The sequence below is a fragment of the Pseudopipra pipra genome, chromosome Z (assembly GCF_036250125.1).
Source record: "Pseudopipra pipra isolate bDixPip1 chromosome Z, bDixPip1.hap1, whole genome shotgun sequence".
NCBI lineage: Eukaryota > Metazoa > Chordata > Aves > Passeriformes > Pipridae > Pseudopipra > Pseudopipra pipra.
The window spans coordinates 60,611,922-60,633,169 of NC_087581.1; the positions used below are offsets into that span (position 1 = coordinate 60,611,922).

At 48.7% G+C, this 21,248-nt stretch overlaps 1 protein-coding gene and 1 long non-coding RNA gene across 3 annotated transcripts; one reads left to right on the top strand and one right to left on the bottom strand.

Annotated features, from left to right (window-relative positions):
- Nucleotides 1-4,097: 4,097 nt before the first annotated feature.
- Nucleotides 4,098-10,052, bottom strand: LOC135406797 (uncharacterized). Its single transcript, XR_010426478.1, has 2 exons — nt 4,783-10,052; nt 4,098-4,611 (listed from the first exon to the last, which is right to left on the bottom strand). It is a non-coding gene; the product is annotated as an uncharacterized LOC135406797 (long non-coding RNA).
- On the top strand, nt 4,212-21,033 carry LOC135406796 (centrosome-associated protein CEP250-like). Of its 2 annotated transcripts, none has more exons than XM_064641235.1 (23): nt 4,212-5,558; nt 6,251-6,288; nt 6,726-6,852; nt 7,519-7,609; nt 8,062-8,206; nt 9,452-9,520; nt 9,805-9,998; nt 10,758-10,885; nt 11,085-11,254; nt 12,005-12,151; nt 12,727-12,861; nt 13,127-13,270; nt 13,812-13,946; nt 14,411-14,576; nt 14,749-14,812; nt 14,979-15,027; nt 16,610-16,719; nt 17,347-17,464; nt 18,300-18,399; nt 18,834-19,030; nt 19,997-20,134; nt 20,659-20,796; nt 20,889-21,033. In XM_064641235.1, the coding sequence occupies exons 1-22, from the start codon at nt 5,270-5,272 to the stop codon at nt 20,743-20,745; spliced, it is 2,841 nt and encodes a 946-aa protein (XP_064497305.1). In that variant the 5' UTR covers nt 4,212-5,269; the 3' UTR covers nt 20,746-20,796; nt 20,889-21,033. The 2 variants fall into 2 exon arrangements, with proteins under 2 accessions (XP_064497305.1, XP_064497304.1); XM_064641234.1 differs by having other exon boundaries at nt 6,726-6,848; nt 7,506-7,609.
- Nucleotides 21,034-21,248: the final 215 nt, after the last annotated feature.

The following is a 21,248-nucleotide window of genomic DNA, read 5'->3' on the forward strand; positions in this document are numbered from 1 at the left end:
TACTGTTTATGACACTCAGACGCGTGTTTCTTGTACACAGAGCATTGGATACATAAGCAAAACATACTTTGTTGTATGGCGCTAATTGGATCACAGCAGGTGGCCATAGGAGATGAGAAAACTTGTTCACCTGCCAAAAACTCCTCCTTGACCTTGGCAAAAAGCCTTTTTTGTTCTAACTTCAGCTCCTGTAGCCATATTTAACTATGCAGTTAGTTTTACTGTCCACACCCAATTATGCCAAGGCAATGCTCACAGAAATGCAATAGGAATTGTTCACATACAATCTCTATACTCCAACAGAGAAGCACACTGGGGAGCAGAAGCTATTATAGATAACTTGAAGCATCAAGCAATCAATGTAAAAAATGGCTGGAGTCATCAAAAGTGTAGTCAGTAAGTGTAAAATACGTTTCCAAAACAATCCACAGTCCTACAAAAGCCGTCCTTTAGGGACTACAGAGAGAGGAAACGGTCCTGGAGATCACTAGTAAATAGATTTTTCTGAGTTGCCTTGACCTATTCGTTTTAGTCGATGTGTTTTCTAGATGGCATGAGCTTTTCCCTGTTGTACCAACAAAGCAAGGGAAGTTACTAAAGTATTGTTAAAAGAAGTAATACTGCAATTTGAAATTTCACTAGGAATGTTCTCAGATAGGGGACCTCAATTTGTAGCAGAAATTGTGCAAAAATTGTCCAAAACATAGGAATCAAATAGAATTTGCATACACCTTGGAGACCACAATCTAGTGGGAAAGTTGAGAGAATGAACCAAAGCCTAAAAAGGCAGATAAACAAAATCTGTCAAGAAATCTCACTTAAATAGCTACAGGTTCTTCCCCTGGCATTGTTGAGAACCAGAATCCAGCCAAGCTGCAAGGAAAAGGTAAGCCCATATTGAATCTGTTAAGGGAGAGCCCAGTTCTAGTTCCATCTCCATCTGAAGAACCATTCCGACGTCTTGAGGGACGGGGAAAGGGAACTCCAGCACTAAGGGCTTCTCAGGCCCCGAGCCTGGAGGGGAGAGGTGCCCTCCCCTCCCCCAGCACCCACGTTGTCCCATGGCTGGTACAGAGACAACACACCGGCGTGGAGAGGAGGCAAGAGAGAGTTTATTGTTGGGAAGGGGTTTATAAAGCCTTTAGGAGGGTCAAAGGGAAACCAATCACAAGTTCAGGGTCACACAGAAAAAACCATCAGGTAAAGGGTCAACAGCCAATAGGAAGGGGTTAACAAAGGACCAATGAGAAACACCTCAGGACACCTTCCCAGGACACTCTGTATGGAAGACAATAGCCCTTCACAAGGGGGTGTTGGGAAGAGGGAGGCAGTGACACTGCAGAAAATACAAAAAGCCATTTTGAAACATGTTTAAACCAATTTCTCATCAGATTTAGTGCTACAGACCGTATCAAATTGTAACTATTCCTAGAGAGAGCCACGTGATAGGTAATCAAAATTTAAGAGAATATGTAATTTCCTTGGGAAAAACACTTTCATCACTGCATAAGTTCATTTTAGCCACACCAGTAATCTTGGGTGTTCAAGTAAATCCTCATCAGATGGGAGACTGGGTGTACATGCGGTCATGGAGTGAAGAACCACTCAAGCAGAAGTGGAAAGGACCATTTCAAGTTCTTTTGACTGCCTACACAGGCGTGAAAACAACAGGCAGGGATTCCTGGATTCACATGAATTAAGCCAGCCTTGGACACAGAAGGATTGCACTGGACAGTACAGCAAACAGCAAATCCGCTGCAGATAAAGCTCTGCAATAAGAGATGTTAAATGGTGTATCTTTTTGTGTTTTCAGAGCAGTGTTTCCAGTATTGCAGCACAGTCATTTGTGCCTGGAGTAGTCAACCACCCTAGCAAGGCCTTGCAGCTAACAATTGTAGTGGCAAGTACGGCTTCGAGTCCCTGAAGGGTAAGAGGGCAAGAAGGGAAAGAGAATTATGTCCTTTTCCCTAAGGACCACTCTAATATGACAAAAATAGGACAAATACTACCTGACCCTTGGAAGAAAAATTCACACTTAAAACTAATGCAAGCTAATAACAAAAAGCAGTTACTGTTGGATTTGTTCCCAATTTCCTGTTCATTAAGATGAAAGTATTCAGATGATGGGACTTCCAATACAAAGTGTATTCTCCAGTGCTCTTCCTCTAACTGGAGTGATGCTCCTTTTGGAGAGAAAAGCAGTCCAATCCTTCATAGATCCACAAATTCTGTCAGTTGAAATAGCAGTTATTAAGACCTCTGGTGTTCAATGACACTTTTATAACGAGACACAAATGAAATTTAAATCTAATAGTTTAGAGGTCCTCTGCATTCCATAAGTTTGTGAGAGGACTTCTACCATGGTTAGGGGTACCTGAAGTGGAGAAAGCTACAGTGAACATATCGAGAGTTATTGAACAAACAGAAAACCAAACAAATGATCCAATTTATTTGCTACAAGAAATTGCCAGCCTTTCAAAATTAGTCAAACAAAACTGAACAGCTCTAGATCAGACTTCGAGGATTCAGATTGATTTGGAGGACATTCGAAAGAACACCAGAATCTTTCATGAAATACAAGAAAATCAAGGGGAAAATCTGTTTAGTTGGATAATGTCATGGATCCCAAATTCAAGTGCAATCACGAGAAAACTTATTGGCATAATTATCTTAGTTTTGGTATTAATTGTTGGTTTATGGATTTTATTCCAAATTAGCAAAATGGGATGTAACAGAATGTGCAGATCTAATGAAAACTATCTTATCTAAAACTAAAATAGGTCTCAAAAGGATGGCTGGCTACTCTGTATAATGGAATTTTTTTATAAACTTAAGTTTGTTCACATAGTGTTAAGGATCTTCATTAGTACTGTTAAGGTATTGGATAATTTCAATACGATAAGTTAAGTTAGTCTTAAAAAAGATTGGATTCCATGTTTTCAGATATGAAGTACTCTGATAAAAATAATAAGCTTGATCTAATAGGTTTTATTTACAGTTTAGTAGTTTAATAGCAATTATTATATTTTAATCTCTTAAATTTTACTAAATACTCAGTAAATTAAGTGAGTGAATGTCAAGTAATCTTAAAAGAAAAAATTAGGATCACTTCCAATGAAATTATATAACTTTTTAATTGTTTTAATTATTGGTTTTAATTAACTTTTAATTAATTGTTTAAATTAATCATAGCCAGTATATTAGTCACAAACAGTGTGTTATTCTTAAATTAGTCTTAGCCAGCAGTTAGCAAAGTTTGTCATAAGCTGCTTTTCTGTGAACAGAGCTTGGGAAAACTACTGAAACTTTAAGTTTTGCTAAGGTAACCTTAATATGCTTCTGTGAACAAATCCTGGGAGAGATGTATTGCTGAAATTGGACACAAGAAGTGCAGAATTTAGGTACCACAAGGACATTTTGCAGAAACAAGAAGATAAAGAAGAGGCCAAAAAAGACCATTCAGTATGTGACTCCTTATCTGGTAAAAAGAGTGAAAAACGTGAACTAATTACCATGAGTAGTGAGAAATCAATAACCAATACAGGATAGAATACTAATTATTAAAGAGAATTTTGTAATTTAGAACCAATGAACCAATTTGTTTGCTAAAAATATCTAAATACCTGGAAAGGTTCTGTGTGTGAGTGTGTGGGAGCCGGACTTTTTTCGCTACACACACACACACCCTGGCAAGCATAATGTAAAGCAAGACTCACTAACACTTAAAAGACAGTGCTGGAGGATTTCATTTATCCCACCTATTTAGGTGACAGAGCCAAAAAACCCATCTGTGGTGTATAAATATAATACGTAAATAAATTATACGGACCCAGCGAGCTGATTGGGGGTTCTGAGCCAAATCCTCTTTATTCAATGAGAAAACACCTTATATATGCACCTCAAAGCCACTTGTGACTCCCCTGACCAATCACCAGGGGTACCTCATTACCCATGTGCATGGGACTTCATTTCCCTGGATGCCTCATCCAGAATCCTTCCTGAAATCCAGTCCCTACACCCACCAGCTGTTCTAGATGTCTTCTGATGTTGACTGCTAGCTTGGTCTCAAGACTAGACAAACAGCAAAAACGCAGCTCTTTCTCTCTTCATTTTGTTTTTTAATTGAGAAAGGAAATTAAAGGAGAGTTTTCCAGTCCCTTGCTGGTAATGCTCAGGAATGTAATTTTACGTAGGAGAAAAAACTGGCTTGAAAGACACGGAATGGGGAAGGATGCTTTCAAACTTTTCAAGGCTTCTGGTTTTCTGTTTTCCTCACCCTGCCTTCCTGAGGCCTGCCCACCACCTCATCTCTTTGGTCTCTGCCTCGTAACTCCCCTTTTAAATGGCACTTGCCCATTTGGGCCCACTGGTTTCCTCCTACCACCACCTTCAAAGTCATCCCACATTGGGTTTTAACTTTCTTTTCTTTCTCTCTGTATGTCCCCTCTAGTCAGTTCTCTGTGCCTCACAGATGTGCCCAGGGAAGCCCCTGCAGGTGAGTCACAGAACCCAAAGGGCTTCTTTGCGATGCCAGAGCTCTGCAGCAGCAGGGTGACGTAGGTTTGTTACTTGGCTTTCCCCACTAAGGTGTCCTTCTTCCTTCATTGAGCCCTGTAAGTCACTGATCAATGTTAGCCATGCAGTAAATGGGGAAAATGACAGGCTTTCAAATTTAGGGAGCTCTCCTGGGTAACTGAAGCAAGATTTCCTCAACAGAGTTCCCATTGAGAGCTGGGGCTTTCAGCGATTGCATCAGTGTTCCAATGCCACTCTCAGCCATACCTCCAGGAATTCATCCACCTCTCAGCCTGTTCTCCAAGTGCCTGCTTTCTCTCTATTTACAGCAGAGAACCTACAAGAGCTCGACAAAGACCCCTCCTTAGCAGCTGTGCTACCCCTCAGTGTTAGGACTGTGAGAGCTGAAAGGCAGATCCTTTGCCCGGCAGTGTTCCCTGGCATGCTGAAAGGGAATTGTGTCGGGAGGGAGGTTCCCTTTCAATCAGACATGAGTGATCATTTCAGCAAAATGTGTTTGAGTTGCTAAGCGTGTAAAGTCCAGTGTAAAGCTCCTGAAACACACTCTGTTGCCCACCAACAGACAAGAGAGTCTTGGCATGTCTGTGCAAGGTTGTGCACCGCAGGGGGGTTTGGTACTGCTTTGGGACAGAGGAGAACTCTGCAGGCTCGTCTTCTGCGTTTGCTGCAGAGAAGGTTGGGTTGCTCTGCGTAAATTCACAAACCCACCTGCAGCGGCTGCCATTGTGATGTCATGGGATGTTGCCACATCACAGTGCTGTCAAGGGAAGGTTACCCTGGTGCCTGGGAGGCCTCAGTGTCCAGAGCAGCTCTTTGGCGGGCTCAGTGCAGGAGGATCCTCCTGATCGAGGCGTCTCAGCCAACAGTTTGCACCCTGACGGGAGCGTTCTTTTGTTCTACTCTTGGTGTTGTACGGTCGGTGGACTTGTGCAGCACCGCTCCAACGATGGAGCCACTCTGTGGAGCAGTTTGCACTGCTTTTTCTTTGGCCTATTCCGGCTACTTTTTGACTCACCTGACAAGTAAGTAGAGGGTGCAGCATCTTCAAACAAATGATGCTTGCATCTGAGGTGCAGCATCTCGAAACAAAACTGCCACAAAGATGGCATTAGTTAGGTAAAGCTCCTGTCAACAACTTCAGCTAAGAAGGGGGTGTTTCTGGCCAGTAGGGTGTGGGCAGCATTTGGAATGTAACTCGCAGGGCTTCCCTTCCCTCCATGAGGTGGTTTGTACCAGTGGAATCTGTCATTTCCTTAGTTTGCTGGCTCAACTTGCACAATGCAGACAGGGAGACCTTGCCAGGAGTCCTTCTAAAAACTGTGCAGTTCTCTCCAGAATTGAGGAAGAGCATCTTTTTCTCTTCATTCCCTCAATAAAGGATTTGACTGTGTGACTTGACACTTTCTGTGTGTGCTGACATAGCAATTCCCTTTGTGATGAAGTGCAAACTCCAAAACAGTTACTGTATGCTTGTGAACCCAGCAGCTGCTGCCCTTCTATGGCAGAATAGAAGTGCCACAGCTAAGGGAGATTCTGGGGCTGCTTTTCTGGGGAAATGTCTTCAGAGAGCTAACGGGAATGAGAGTGTGCAATTTATTAAAAAAAATAAAAGTACAGGAACATGTTCCCGGTTTCGGTTGACTTGTTCTGTGGGATTCCCCAGCACAGACAGTTTTCTAACAGTATCTGGTTGCTTTTCCCTTTCCTCTTGCAGGACACATCACACGTGGATGGAGAGAAGCCCATCCTTTGGTGAGTGGGAAAGGCCCTTTTGACCTGCCTGGTGCTTGAGAACTGTGGAGCAAGCTGTGAGCTGGCCTCTTGCAGTCGAGTGCCAGCCTGGTGGGCTGAAAGACAGCCCATTTCAGTGCCTGCATCAGCAGTAGCAAAGGGATCGCTGCTGTTTCCTAATGTTCCATCAAAGAGCTTTTTAACACAGAAAAGTCAAGGTTTGCAACAGAAGGTTGCTTGCTGATTGCAGCCAGGGTGCAATATCGAATTCACAATAATATGCATTACTGTCACATGGGTCTAATTAGCCCATTTACATGTACTTTCAAGGACTTAGAATCCTCCTTCCATCCAAGTTCATGATTTCTCTGCAGTCCAGCAGGAAATAGAAGCTCAACAAAAATCAGGTCCGAAAAGACAGGTTACTCCCTGTCCCTCACGCTGCTGTCTGTCCACAGAGCACAACACCAGCATCAGAACCTCCTCTGGCTCTCTCTCTTCCTGAAGATGAGGCTAAAGAGGAGGGCCATGCCAACGCATTTCCACGTGTTGCCACTCCACGGCCTGAACATCCCGAAGCAGTAAGTGGCAGCTTTGCTTGGCACTGTCTCTGCTGCAGTGCAGAGCTGCAAGTTTCTGCTCACACAGCACTTGCCCTTTGTGGCTGAAGATGCTGAGGGCTGGAGTTTCTCTGTGACACCAGCGCTCCACCGCAGCCCCTGACACCTGGAAAGTGGCTTCTGAACCTTCACGTGTAGCCATCAGTTTCCTGGTATCCTGGGCGGCCTGTGAATCTCTCTTGGTATCAGAGAAGAGGTAGCACCATGTCCTTGCATGCTGCCAGTGGAAAAGGGAGCAGGTTTGTGCATAGTGTCTGTGCAGGCTCCCTGTTGACAGCGCACAGAGCGGTCCAAAGACTCAGTTCACGGCCTTGCAGGATACCGAGGGGACACTTTCCTCTGGGGGAAGCTGCCCCTCTCCATGGACTATCTAAGTAGCTTCTGGCACACCTTAGACCACACCCCTAACTTTGACAGGCCCCAAGGCTGGGGAGAATAATCCTACCCAGCTCTGCATTGGAGAGGGAAGGGCTGTGTCTGAAGGGCTGGCAGGCACTTCCTAAGGGCTGTTCCCTAAAACTTGGAAGACTGAGGAGAAGTCAGTTGAACAGATCAGAGAAGGGAAATGCTCCATGCTTCTACTGAGACGTACATACCAACTCCAGGGTCGTTTTGCAGGCCCTGACAGAAGAGCTTTCTGCCAGTCAGGACTCCACAGCCCAGATGGAAAAGGTGGAGTGGCAGGAGAGGATGGATGGAGGGCTCAGTGTCCCAGAGCTCCTGTGAGTGTTAAGTTTTCTTGCTTTCTCTGGACAGGGGTGGGCATTGCTGGGCTTTAGAAAGCCCACCATCAAAGAAGGAATTTCGCCGGCTCATCATCTGTAGCACAGACAGGAGAAGGGAGCACATGGGCTTGAGGAAGTCCCATATCCAATGTATCAAAAAGGAGAATAAGACCTAGCAGGCAGGAAGCTGTTCAGTTGAGAATATCTGAGCTTCCTGGAAAAGGAAGCTGATTTCTGGAAGCTTGTTTTCCTTTCTCAAGGACAATTGTTTCACCTGCATCAAGGACAAAGGGTGACACAGCCAGGGAATTCCAGCATTCCTTCAGTGGAACTAGAAGGCTGTTGGAAGTCATTCCAGCTGCCATCTGTGGGACACAGGATGTAGATTTGGTTTTGGAAAGGAGACTGTTTTGCTCTTAAAGACTCGTTTGTCTGTCCCGTTCTCACAGACCAAAGCAGCTGGCAGTAGCTGAGAGAAAACCCTCCTTCTCAGAGCGGGAGTTGGCAGTGGTGGAAGAGACAGTGGAGGAATGGCAGCTCCAGAAGAATCTGCTGAAGGAGGAGAAAGCTGACCTTACCAAGGCACTGGAAAAGGTATGGTCACTTTCTTCCTCGGTGGCACTTGTGGAAGAGGGAGTTGCACTGGCAAGACCATCCCAGATGCTGTTCCGGGCAGTAGAAGGTGGGGACTTGTTCTCCTTAGAAAGAAGCAGGACCAGGGCAGTGACCGTCGCCCTGTACTCAGCACTAGTGAGGCTGCACCTCAAATGCTGTGTTCAGTTTTGGGACCCTCACACCTAGAAAGACATTGAGGGGCTGCAGCGTGTCCAGAGAAGGGCAAGGGAGCTTGGGAAGGTTCTGGAGCACAAGTCTGATGAGGAGCAACTGAGGGAGCTGTGGGTGATCAACCTGGAGTAAAGGAGGCTGAGGGAGGTCTTCAGCCAGACTTCCATGAGTTTAGAAATGACAGTGGGCTGCTCCCTGCCAAGGCTCCCCTCATTGCATGCTGCTGCTTGACACACTGAAGGAGGTGACACCTTCCTCTTGGGCTTTTAGTTTTGGTTTTTGTTTTTTCCTGAGGAGGAGTATTCCAGTGTCGTCTCGCTTCCTTCAGCAAGCAAAGCTGCTTTTGCTCAACCTTTCCTGAAAGTTTCCAGCACTAGAGTTTCAGTTTGTAAGGTGTCAGTTCTGGAAGTACTGTTGTAGGAAAACATGTTGTTTGGGGGAGGAACATTTGTGGGGAAGGAGCTGTTCTGGTCCCAGGCAAGCCAGTAGAACCTTACACATCCCTTTGGAGTTAGCAGTGCCTGTGCCTTGTGGCAGCCCTGAGTATTAGTATATGTTGTGTTATGGGCATGGGAATTTAGCAGGAAATACCCCTCCCTTGCATCCCAGCTGGTCCTCAGGGATCAGAGGGGCTGGGTGTGGCTGGGCTTCATTTCTGATTATAGCCACTTTAGCACTGTTAAGACCAGACGGTCAAGTTCAACAGGAGAACTTGCACAAGCACAGATGCACAACTGGTGCAGTTACCAATCCAGTGCCATAGGTCTGATCGCATTCCCTAAGCACTCATATGCTCCAGAGTCACCAATAGTGCTGCTTATTGAAGCAACAGGAAAGCAAGTTCAGGATTGCCAGTGATAAATGGACTAATTACCTAAATGTTGGTGTGTGTCAGGACAGAAAGTGTAGCAACGGAGACCTAAGTGCGAGACAGATAGATAGATAGATAGATAGATAGATAGATAAAATATCGATAGTCCTGGGTATGCTAGAATGCAACGCTCCCTTGTCTCTTTAGTGAGCCTGCCTTTTAACACTTCTGCTTTTTCACAGGGAAGGGAGCGTGTCTATTGGCTGCTACAGAGGCGTGGTGCTCTTCTGTGCCTCACTGAAGCAACAGCGGTGCGTGAGACCTCTGCTTCACTCCAGACATCCCGCAGTTTTCAGGCCTTGCTGGAGCCAGGTGCAAGACAAGCAAGAGGCCCAGCTCCTCTTTCGCTCCCCCAGCCTCACCAGTCAGGTCTTCACCGTCTCAAAGCAACAGTGTACCATTCTGACCATTTACCAAAGTGTGCCATGCAGCAGATGCTCTGAAACTTTGAGCCCACAGATTCCAAAGTGGCAGGGTCTGGCTCTGCACAGAGCTCCTGAGGAAGGACTCTAACTGTAGTTTGTCCCGCTTTCAGATTTGCCACCAGCCCAAGTCAGCTAGCAGGGGTCTGGAGCAGCTGCTCCAGGACTTCTCTTGCCAAGGGCACGCTCTGGCCCAGGTGACCAGAGAGAAGGAGTTGCTGGTGCATGAGAGGGCTGCCCTAGAAGCCCGAGTGGCAGCCATGGAGCGAGACCTACAAGGCCTTTCAGAGCAGCTGGCAGAGGCCAGGTAAAGGCAGGGAGGAGACCTCCTGGTGGGAGGGACAGGATTGAAGAGTCTGGAGGAAAAGAAAAGTAGACTGTGATTTGAGTGTTACTTTTTGGGCAGCTTAATCTGGCAGAGCTCTCCTGAGCCTTGGGCTCCCGTTTGTGAGCCCCTGCACATTCCTGTACCAAGTCCCAAGAAAGCCAACTTGGCTCTGAATTGAGTAGTAGGGAAGCCATGCAGATGCTCACTGAACCCTGAAGTTTCCCTCTTGTTTTGGTTTCTTGTTCTGTGCTTCTGAACAGCAATCTTTCCTTGCCAAGTAGTTTGACATGGAATCTTCAGAATTCAAGGCCCCTACATGCAAACACTGTGAGCGGGTGGCTGCCACTTAGGGTGAAGCTGGAGGGTCACGCTGAAAATCTTGAGAGCCTTCTGAGCTAACTCTTGTGAAGCATGTGCAGGACCTAGAGTTGGTTACAGCAGCAGCAGAGAAAGGTCTTTTGACTTCTCAACAGTGTCTGGGCATTCTTGCTCCCCATTCATGTTCACCCACCTCTCTAAACTGCCAAGTTCCTTTGGGTGGTCCCTCTTCCTCTTTAAACAGGGCCAACTTATTTGAGCTACCATCTGCTTAGAGAGCAATAAGTAAAGGTAGCAAGTTTTTCTGTTACCTTCCAGTGATTTAAACTGCAGGACCTTGAGCCACATCTGACTGGAAACCCTCCCACGGTGGGTGTCAGGAGTAAGAAAGTGATTTCTCTTCATCTCGACAATTTGTAGGTCCGCGAAGGAGAGTGTGCAATGCAGCCTCTTTGAGGCTCAGCAGCACGTTTCTCAGCTGGAGATGGTCAGGAGTCACCTGCAACTCCAAGTTCACACAATCACGCAGGCCAAGGAGGTGATACAAGGTGAGAGCCTCGTGCACATTGTTTCTGGTGATCCCTCTGCCCAGAGAAGTGTCTATGAAACCAGCTCTGTCTGCTGGGCCCCTGGGGAGAGAAGGAGCTGGGGGCAGGTCCTTCCCAGATTGAAACTGAAACGGCTTAAAGTCAATAAAGTCCTACTGCTTCTGTAGACTCTGAATCTTGCCCTTTGTCGTGTTTGCAGGGGATGTCAAGTGCCTACGGCGTGACCTGGAAGCACAGAGATCCCTCATGAAGCGGGAACGGGAAGAGGTGGCACAACAGCTGCAGTGGACGGAACAGCAGTGCAGCCAAACGCTCGGGCTTTTGGAACGTGCTCAGGAAGAGGAGAAAAGAAAGCTCCTGCAAAACCAGGTAGGAATCAATATATCTCTGAATTTCTCAGGCAAGCTTTGTGACTGGCCGTAGCAGAATAACAGCATGAAAGGGCAGCACTCGTCTGCCATAGGCCAGAAGTTGCTGGGCAAGGCAAGAGAGCCAAGGGCTTGTACTTGAAGGCCCGTGAAGACCCACAGGACTGTGCTGGAAGAGTAAATGCAGCCACTGATTGAGTGAGGAGCATAAGACGAGTTCCCCAGAAGGCTGCTGGTCCCTACCCAAAGCATGGCACCAAAGGGCAGGATCTTCCTGACTCCCCCCTGCCATGAAGCGGGTTGCTAACGTTGCTGCCAAGTGCAGTTGCAGGAACTGGCTTCCTTTCTTTCTGTCCTTCCACCGTGGACAGAGATGTTACCTTTGGTCTCGAAGCCTGTGGAACAGGCTCCTTATTCCTGGTCCTTCAGTTGGTGGCCTGTGACTAGGGCACTGGGGTACTGGCCTCCTCCTGGCCCTGCAGTCTGTCTGCAGCTTGTCCTGCATGAAAAGGCCCATGAACTTTGACTATGGAGCCTCTGAGAATAAGGAGGAATCCTGAGGAGAAAGGTGCCAGGAAAGGGGCAGCCATGAGAGAGGGGAAGGGGACCTCTCCATTCTTCCCCCTGCTGAGCCTCCTTTTCAGTTCCTTGCTCAGACATGATTTCTGGAGGGCACAGATGAAGCTTCCCTTTCTTTATTTGAGGAGCTTGGCTGGGGCTTCACATCCAAGTGTCTTCCTCCCCTCATCAGGCAAGTGAGCTGAAAGGCCAGCGTTTGGAGATGCAGGAGCTGCTGAAGCAACAGCAAAACCTCATGGCAGAGGTAGAAAGGGAGCACGAGAGAACGCTCTTTGAGATGATGCAGGAAGCTGCCACCATGAAAGCTGAACAAGAAAAGGTAGGAGGCAGAGCCAAGCAAGAGGGCAAGACTGTGAAAGGAGGGTTTGTGTGGTCCTTTTGAATCTTCTGGGCTCCCTATGGTTAGTGCTTCTCTGGACACCGCCCGTCTGGGTAGAACTGTCTCTCAGATGCCCCTTTGTAGACAGGAGTGATGCTTTAGCAACCACGGGAGCTTGGGCCATGAGGGACAGGGCCTGTCATGTGAGAGGCTCCCAGAGCGTAGATTGGAGGAAGGCAGGGACAGCGTTGCAGGCCTGAAGAGAACACGAAGCCCAGAACTGTCTCTTCTTGCACAAGAGGAGGGATAGCCCGGCCAGCAAGGCTATCAGACACTTGAGAAATGCCACCCATTTCCTCTTAGCTGCCTAAGAGCTGGCTGGAGTTGCAGCCATGGCTGGACCATGTTCATATGGCCTGTCTCACTTAGGAGTCTGTGCCTCCCAGTGGGCAGAGGATGTCCCAGGAGAGCAGCAGCCCAGTGCTTTGGGAATGCATGAGCCTATCAGTCTTTGAGCCTTGCCACACCAACATTGTGTGGGAAGTTTAAAGCCATTTGTCTTCCTTTCTGTGCAGCTCCTGCAAGAAGTCGAGCGTGAGAAGACTGCACTGTTGGAGAGGCTCTGCCAGACTCAGGTAGAGCTGCTCCAAACCCGGCAGCAGCTAGGGCAGCTCAGGCAGCAGGTGAAAGAGGAGAGAGAAAATGGGCAGGTAAGCCTGAGTAGCCTGCTGGCAGAGGGGAGGGCCTGCAAGGTAGACCTTGGGACTGAGGAGGGAAGGACTACAGCAGGCCCTGAAAGCACAGAGCCCTGCAGGCTCCAGAGATGAGCCCCAGGAAGGAAGGCTTAGGCTGGAAGCAGAGCTGGGTGCAGAAGCAGAGCCAAATGGCTGAATTAATGGGATTTTGGGCTTGCCAGAGGGAAAACCTGAGCATGACAGCAGGTCCCAGGAACTTTCTCTCCCTTTATGTTTCCAGAACATCAAGGAAAAGCTGGAAGCAGAGCTGCAGGAAGCTCAGAGTAAGATGAAGGCAGTGGAGAGGAGGCAAAAGGAAGAAATGGCAAGATTGCAAGAGGAAATCAGTCTCCTGCTTCAGCACAGGGAGGCTCTACAAAACCAGGTGAGTGAAACAGCAGTAGGCACTGCAGTCAGGCAACAGGTGCTCTCTGCCCTTCTTGCCTTTCCATTGCAGAGCAGCAGGCTGGTGGGGGTAATCCCTCTGACTGCCGTCCTGCTGTGGTCTGCGTCGCAGCTGCTCTGAAGGGACTTACTGGGCCGCTGACTCTCAGCTGCCACCCTGGACAGCAGGGCTAGTCCTCTGGCTGCTTGGCCAGCAATCATCCCCATGCATTTGTGCTGGCCTGTGACTGCCAGCCTAGTTTTTTGAGGTGTTTGTTTGCCTGAACGTGAGGACCCAGATACATTTGGGAACAAGTTGTCCGTATCCATTGTGCGTCTTGTCCTCATTCAGCATGGGGTGAACTTTCAAGCTGTTCTTTCCTTTTCCTCATTGTCTCTGATATGGCTGACAGTGACAAGCTGTAGTCTCGGACTGCTTTGCTCTGTTTGCCTGGAGGTGGCAGAGTGGACATGTCAGCTCGCAACCTCACACCAATGTTGTGTGGCAAGTTGAAAGCCAGCTCCTCCACCTTCCTGTGCAGGTCCTGCAAGAAAAGGCACGTGAGAAGACCGCTCTCTTGGAGAAGCTGTGCCGGACTCAGGTAGAGCTGCTCCAAACCCAGCAGCAGCTAGAGCAGCGCAGGCAGGAGGTGAGAGAGGAGCGAGAGAATGGGCAGGTAAGCCTGAGTAGCCAGGTGACAGGGGGAGGGCAGTAACAAGGGCCTGCAAGGTAGATGTTGGGAGTGAGGAGGGAAGGACCACTGCAAGCAAGTCCCAGCAGGTGATGGGTGTCAAAGCTGAGCAAGATCTGAGTGAAGCCCAGGAACTGTCAAGGTAGAAGGTGCTGCAGGCTGAACACTTGCCTAAGATTTGAAGGAACAGAGGAGACAATGGGAGGAGATAGAACATCACAACAGGGAGCTGCAAGGGTGTCTGCAGTCCTTGGAGGGTGAAGGGAGTAGTTGGGACGAAGTGGAGCGGTCATTTTTGCAGTCATTTCTCAGAAAATCTGTGAAAATGTTTAACGAATCAGTTTAAGAGCCCTGGAGGTGGCATCTTCGGGAAGCCTTGCATTTGAAATGTGAGCTCTGGGGCCTCTCTGCCAGCCACCTTTCTGACACAAACCAATTGCTTGTTCCAGATCTACAGAGGCAAACCTGCCAGCAAACCCATGGCTGCAGCAGCCCCCTCTAACGAAGCCTCCACTCCCCAGCCTGAGAACTCGAGCCCCAGCAGTTCGTCCAGCTCACGCCTGGACGCAGAGCAGCTGCGAGAGCTGAGAGAGGAGGAGTCCCTGAAGCTGCTGAGTACGTCTTGTGTATTTCTTGTCTGCTAGAGCAGCGTGTTGCGTGCATGTCTCAGCATGAGCTGTGCCACATGTTCCTCCTCACTCTGCTGTAACAGAGGGCTGCCTTTTGGATCTGCTGGAAACTGCTATCTCTGCTATGAAGTGAGCACGTTGCATTTTGCTTCTTTCAGGGAGCATTGTGAGTGTGGGAGATCCACTGAAGAAATACACTGGATGGGAAAATATTGGCAAAGGGTGAGTGTGACCACACTTCCTTCAACAAAACCAGGGGCCAGGTATTTTGCTGGTGCCACATTCAAGCGGGAAGTCAGGCAAGCTCCCAGCGTGTTCAGACACGGGGCTCAGAGTCTCCCGTCTCTCAGTGCTGATCAGAATTTCTTTGCTGCTGTTCTGTTTCTAGGGGTTTCGGCACCGTGTACAGAGCATTCGATGCTGTCACGGGAGGAGAGGTAAGTGCCAACAACCCCGCAGCTTTTGCAGCTCTCGAGTGCTCTCCTCTGTGGCTGGAGCTCTGGGTCGCCTCTTTGCTGCACAGGCTGTTCCCCTGAAGCCCAGGCTAGAGGCAGCCTGCAAAATACATTGGGGCAGACTTTGTCCTTCTTCACTACCTGAAAGAATGCAAGGAGGGCAGCGTTATCTTTCAGAGAAGGACACGCTAGCGTGGTCTCAGTTGATAAATGGGCATTGACTGGCTGACGGCGACTGCCCTCATTCAGGCCCAATTTCTCTTCATCCCGGGTTCAGACACAGAGAGCATTTAGCTTTTTTTCCACCAGGGCTTTCATCTTGAAAACCTAATGCAAAAGCCAATGAAGGAGAGACCCTGTTTGCAACACAGCTTTGTGGTTCAGTCCTAGTGAAGCTAGTTGGCACACACATTGACCAATGAGAACACGTTTACCAAGAGCAAAGATCTCTCCTGAGCAGTACCATCCTGGTTTGGTCTGATCTCCAGGAGAGCCCATTACAGAGATACTATTTGTAATAAGCAGACACGGTAGTGTCTTAGAGAGTCCCACTGCTCTTTGGGGTTCCAGCTCCACATTCCTGAATTCTCGTTTCTGGCTGTCAGCAAAGACATCAGAATCTTCCTGCTACTTCCTTATCCACCTGCGCTGCTGTTGCGGGTCTGAAGGGAAGAGGGGACAGGACACGAAGAAGGGTGCAAGCAGACTTGTTTATTCAGGCGTGCGCCCGATGCTTAACCATCCCGCCAGGGGAAGGGGGCAGAACATCGAGTGGGCTATCAGACAGACACATGGGGGAGCAAATCAGAACAGGGCACAGGCAAAAGGGGGAGGAGGAAGCCTGGGCATGTGCAGTTGTGCACTGTGTAGCATGAATACAGTGAAACCACATAATAACAGTAAAGTCCATATGAAAGTCCTGCCAATTGCTGTATGCTTTTCTCCATGCCTGGAACTGTTCACATCCTGAATCTTGCTTCTCTACACACTGCGGCGCTTGGGAACTGTGCTTAGAGAGAGGTCTACAAGGCATCTAAAAGCACTAAGCCCCACCTATCATCTAGGCCGTATCCAATTGCAAATCTCATCCATTTGCTCTGTGATATGATTGCTTTCCTGCACAACTGAGAATAGCAGCAGGTTGTGAAATACACATCAGACTCCCTAGAAAGGCTAAGGGATTACCAGCTGTTTGGATACACTTTCACAAGAGCATCATTGCTTTGTGCTTCCAAATTGTGTGTAAATGATAACAGCTGTGACAGAGGAAGGCCATTTGGGAAGAATGTGGGTGCAGTGTTGTTAGAGCTTTGTGGTTGCTAGTTTAGAGACCATTTCTGCCAAGTGGACAAGGCAAAACATCCATGGCCCCGGGCCCTGTCACTGGCACCCGAGCCAGCGGAGAAAAGGGGCTGTTGTCAGGTCAGTTACGAATTGCTCTGACGTCGAACCACGAGGCCGTTGGGCTCAGCTTGGCTGTGTCATTCCAAAATCGTGCATTCCGTGCTCCTTGTGGTCTCCTGCAAGAGACGTCACAAGTTCATGATTTTCAACGTCATTTTAGGTGGCCATCAAGCTAGTCAATCTCCATCAACAGAGAAAAGAGGAACTCCTGAAAGAAATCCTGGTCTTGAGGGAGAAGAACCACCCCAATATTGTTACCTATGTGGACAGGTAGGCAGCTCTGGTGTTATCATAAGAATGTTCCTTTACAGGCTTTCAAGGCAAAGGTTAAAACGCCTTTGACTCCCTGGCAGAAAATGGATCTTTTCATTACTATTAATCTACTTGGATAGCATGTATGGGAGGAGAATGCATTTTGTCTGCATTGGTGCTTCCTGGCAGACACAGTTTGAAGACTGTTTTCCAAAACCTGGATCTCTTACTAAATCAACAGCCTCTATGTTCTCTCCCTCCATCTTTTCTCAAAGGGTTGACCAAATTCTGTCCTCAGTGCTGCACACCCTCCTTGCCTGTATAAAGGCTGTGAAAGTGTCTCCTGGCTGCTGGAATGAAGGGTGGAATTGATGTGTTAAGAGGATGAACCAACTGATGGCATGTGTCCCAGTTCCAGGTTCATCTTTGCTGTTACTAAACTGCCTTTTTGCCTTTGCTTGCCACCTTAGCCAGTTCCTTTTTTCATGGAGATTCTAAGCCCTGTACAGCCCAGGCAGAATGTCTCTTCCTTTTAGTCTGTCTCCATGTACAAGTGACCTGGAAAAAAAATCAGGAGAGCAGGCTTTTCCATAAGGCAATTGAGCTGTGCACATTCCTCTCCACACTGTTGTTTTCTTCTTCCAGCTACCTTGTCAGTCAGGAGCTCTGGCTGGTGATGGAGCACATGGACGGAGGCTCTTTGACTGACGTTATTAGCGAGACATGGATGGCCGTAGGACAGATAGCAGCTGTCTGTCGGGAGGTAAGGGATCCCACTTGTGCTTCTGATGGCTTGGAATGGATTGTCCTTGTAAAGAGGCAGCGTGAACAGCAGTGATTTCATCTTCAGAGCTTTGGTCCTCTGTTGTTCTTATGATCCAGAGGAGAAAGAGGCTCTCAGGTGAACTCCCTGCCAGTGTCCCTGCACTTCCTATACTCTGCTCTTAGGATACTCTTATCTACCCTGGTTGTACTCTCTCCCTCTGTGGTTTTTCAAATGTATTTCCTGTTCCCCACTTGGCCTCTCTAAACATTTGTCTGGAGCCTGTCTGTACTGCACTGCTTGCCTGTAAAAGCAAAGGTGCTGGTGGCAGAAGTTGGAAGGAATAGCAAAGAAAACTCCAGACTCATTGCTGCCACTCCTCAGCTTCAAAGGACAGCATTGCACACAAGATGGTGTTTGCTTCTGAAGACTGACTAATGGGTTACTTCCAAGGCTGCTGGCGAGGCTAGCAAGGAAATCTTGATCGTGCAGCCTCCCGCCCAGAAGCCACCCACTTCATGCCATTTGTTGGCAAAGCCTCCTTTGTCCTCTGGGGGCAGAGAGCACAAGCACTGCAGCAGCAGTCATTCTGGCTGGGTTTGCAGGGCACTGGAGCAACAAGGCCTGTTTCTCTTTCAAAGCTAATATGCCTTCACTTAGAAAGACACTGCTCTCCTAGTGTTGCAGCAGCAAGCTCTTCCTCTTGACAGCACCATGCCCTGTCATTGCTGACTGTTCCCCTAGAAATGGTTGAATCGTTTACAACAGTTTCCTCTCTTGGATGATGAAATCCGATCACTAAGTTTTACCCTCCTGTTTGTTTTTTATCTCTCAGTGCCTTCAGGGACTGGCTTTCCTTCATTCCAACCGGGTCATCCACAGAGACATCAAAAGCGACAACATTCTTCTGGGCCTGGACGGAGCGGTGAAGTTGGGTGGGTATTCTTGCTTGGCCTCAGCGTTCCGGGGATGCAGCGTGGGGCTGCCGTGGAGTCACTGCCACATCCCCAACAGCGGTGCTTGGCAGAGTGCATGGACCACTCCTGCAGGCAAAGAGCACAGCTGCAAGGGGCAGAGAGATCTAGAGAGGAACATGGTGTTAAGAGTGGCTCTGGTTTTTGTGTGTCCCTTCTAGAGGCGGGCAGTTACAACCCAAACCTTCAGGTGAATAAATGAAAGGCACTGCATGAAGCATGGGGCTTTGTTCAGGGGACAATGCCTTATTTGCTTGGTTGCAGCCTTGAGGAAACAGAGCACGGCCACTTTCCCTGATAGATCCAGCACTGCACTCTCAGACTTTGCGTGCACAATTCTTTTCCTTGGTTTCCTAACCGAGGCTTGTTTGAACAGTGTTTGTCTTTCTCCTCAGCTGATTTTGGCCTCTGTGCTCAGCTCACCCCTGAGCACGGGAAACGGAGCTCCATGGTCGGGACTGTTTACTGGATGGCCCCTGAAGTTGTGAGAAGCCAACCCTACGGCCCCAAGGTGGACATCTGGTCTCTCGGCATCGTGGCAATAGAGATGCTGGAAGGAGAGCCTCCTTACTTTAAGGAAAGCCCTTCCATGGTAAGGTGCAAAGACCCTCAGACACCAGTGTCTTTGTAATCCGTCCCATCTTCTGTCTCCCATGAGACAAATGCTATTCCCACCAGCTTGAACTACTTCCACCAAGGTCCGCTTCTAAAAATGTCCCTGCAGCACACCAGCATCTGCTGGAGCTCTCTTGCCCTCACGGGGAGAACCTCAGAAGGGAGGTTCGTGGCACGTAGCCACTTCAGAAACCTTTCCTCTTGGCCTTCAGCGATGCTTGAAATATCTGGTGCGCTTTTTGGTCTCTCTGAGCTCTGTCTCTCAACCAGACAGTTTCAAGCTTCTAAATCACCTCTGTATTGTTCTGTCCTGTGTCTGGGTGGTCTGTGTAAGTTTAGGATCTTGCTTTCACAGACTGCAGCCCTAACTGTCTGCCGAATCCTTGGCTGTTTCTTGGGACATGAAAGTAATTGAGGAGCTTACTGCCCCTTTGCAGCTCCTGCAAACACGTATTTCCTTTGAGCTGGACTTGTTTCTCTTTGCCGGCTGCATCACAGGAAACCCAAGTTCCGCTTCCCATAGACCTTTTTCCGTGGTTGTAGAAATCTTGCAAAGGGGTGCTACATAGCTAAAGATGACTCCCTCATGATTCGTGGTGCTGAAGAAATTGGCAACTGAAAGAGCTCTGCTTGTCCTGGCACTGCTGTTCCGCAGTCGGGTGAACGTGGCTGGAATCCACTGCCTGCAGTCGGCACAGGTGCTGTGTTCCCTTCTGCTGCAGGAGCAGTAATGTCCCTCAGGGAGCACAGTTAGAAACACAGTGAGGACAGGCACTGCAGCTCCCCACTGTGTCCAGTGGCTGGGACCAGCTGCAGAGGGACAGCATAAGACTGATTTGGTGGCCTTTTACGCCACTGGAGGTTGGAGCTTAAGCAGTGGGGTCTGGGTGCTCAGGTGTGGCTATGGAAGAAAGAGGGAGTCTCATGTTTCCTTCTTCTTCAGGCTCAAGACCTGATAGCCAGAGAAAGGACACCAAAGCTGCAGAACCCCTGGCTACACTCCTCTCTCCTGCTTGACTTCCTGAACTGTTGCCTGCAGAGGGACGAGGAGAGGCGAGCGTCTGCCCAGCAACTTCTGCAGGTAAAGAGGGAAGTGGCTGCAGGTGGAACAGCTGTCCCATCTCAGGCATGGCTTCTCAGCTAAACTCCAAGGCATCAGATGGGCCCCCCTCCTGGTAATCTCCACGCCTGGTGCTTTTCCAATGAAAATTAAGTAGGATCCTACACTGCTTGGGGTTGCAAGGCACCTGTGAAGGTCATTAAGTCCAACTGCCCTGCCCTGGATGGGGACACCTTCAAGGAGGTCAGGTTGCTCCCAGCTCCTTCTGGCCTGACCTCAAATGTTTCCAGGGCTGGGGCACTTCCCAGCTCTCTGGGCAACCTGTGCCAGCGAAGGAAGCAGAAGACACCCTGAGGAATGGATTTGTGGATTATGGGCCAGCTTTGCCTGGGATAGCAAGGTCCTGGACATGAAGACAGAGATGCAGATGGTCCCCTCCGTCCTATTTCTGCATCTTTCTGGCAAGCAGAGGAGTCCTGCTTGAGCCTGTGAGAAAGGGAATTTAGAAAGTAATGCTTCCTCTCTTTTTTTTTCCCTTTGGGCAGCATCCATTCCTTCAATCAGCCGAGCCTCTCTCCAGACTGGTTCCTGTGATCATTGCAGCGAAGCAGTCGAGGGAGTACAGGAGATAACAAGACCATTTCCAGACGGCTTTCTTAAGTGGGACTCAGAATAAAAACTCGGTAAGACCTCAACTCTGCTGGAAGATTCCCTTCCTTGTCACCCTGTGAAGAAACTCTACATTCACTTCTCAATTGTCCATTGTTTCTTACAGATGGAAAGTCCCAATTCTGCGGTTTTTGGTATGGTCTGGAACTGGGAGAGTCTCCGTCCTTGATCAACTCCACAGTGAACTGAACGGAACAGAACTGAACTGAAGGACGGGAGGGAGGGAGAGAGGGCTGGGGGAGGGATGGAAGGGAGGTGACGGGAGGGAGGGAGGGCGGAGAGGGAAGAGAGGGAGGGAGGGAGGTGGGAGAGGAAGGGAGGTGAGGGGAGGGAGAGAGGGAGAGAGGCAGGAAGGAAAGAAGGCCAGAAGGCAGAAAGGCAGGAAGGAAGGAAGGCAGGCAGGAAGGAAGGAAGGCAGGAAGGAAGGGCGAGAGGCATTTCTCCTATGAGTTGAGTCACCAAGGTG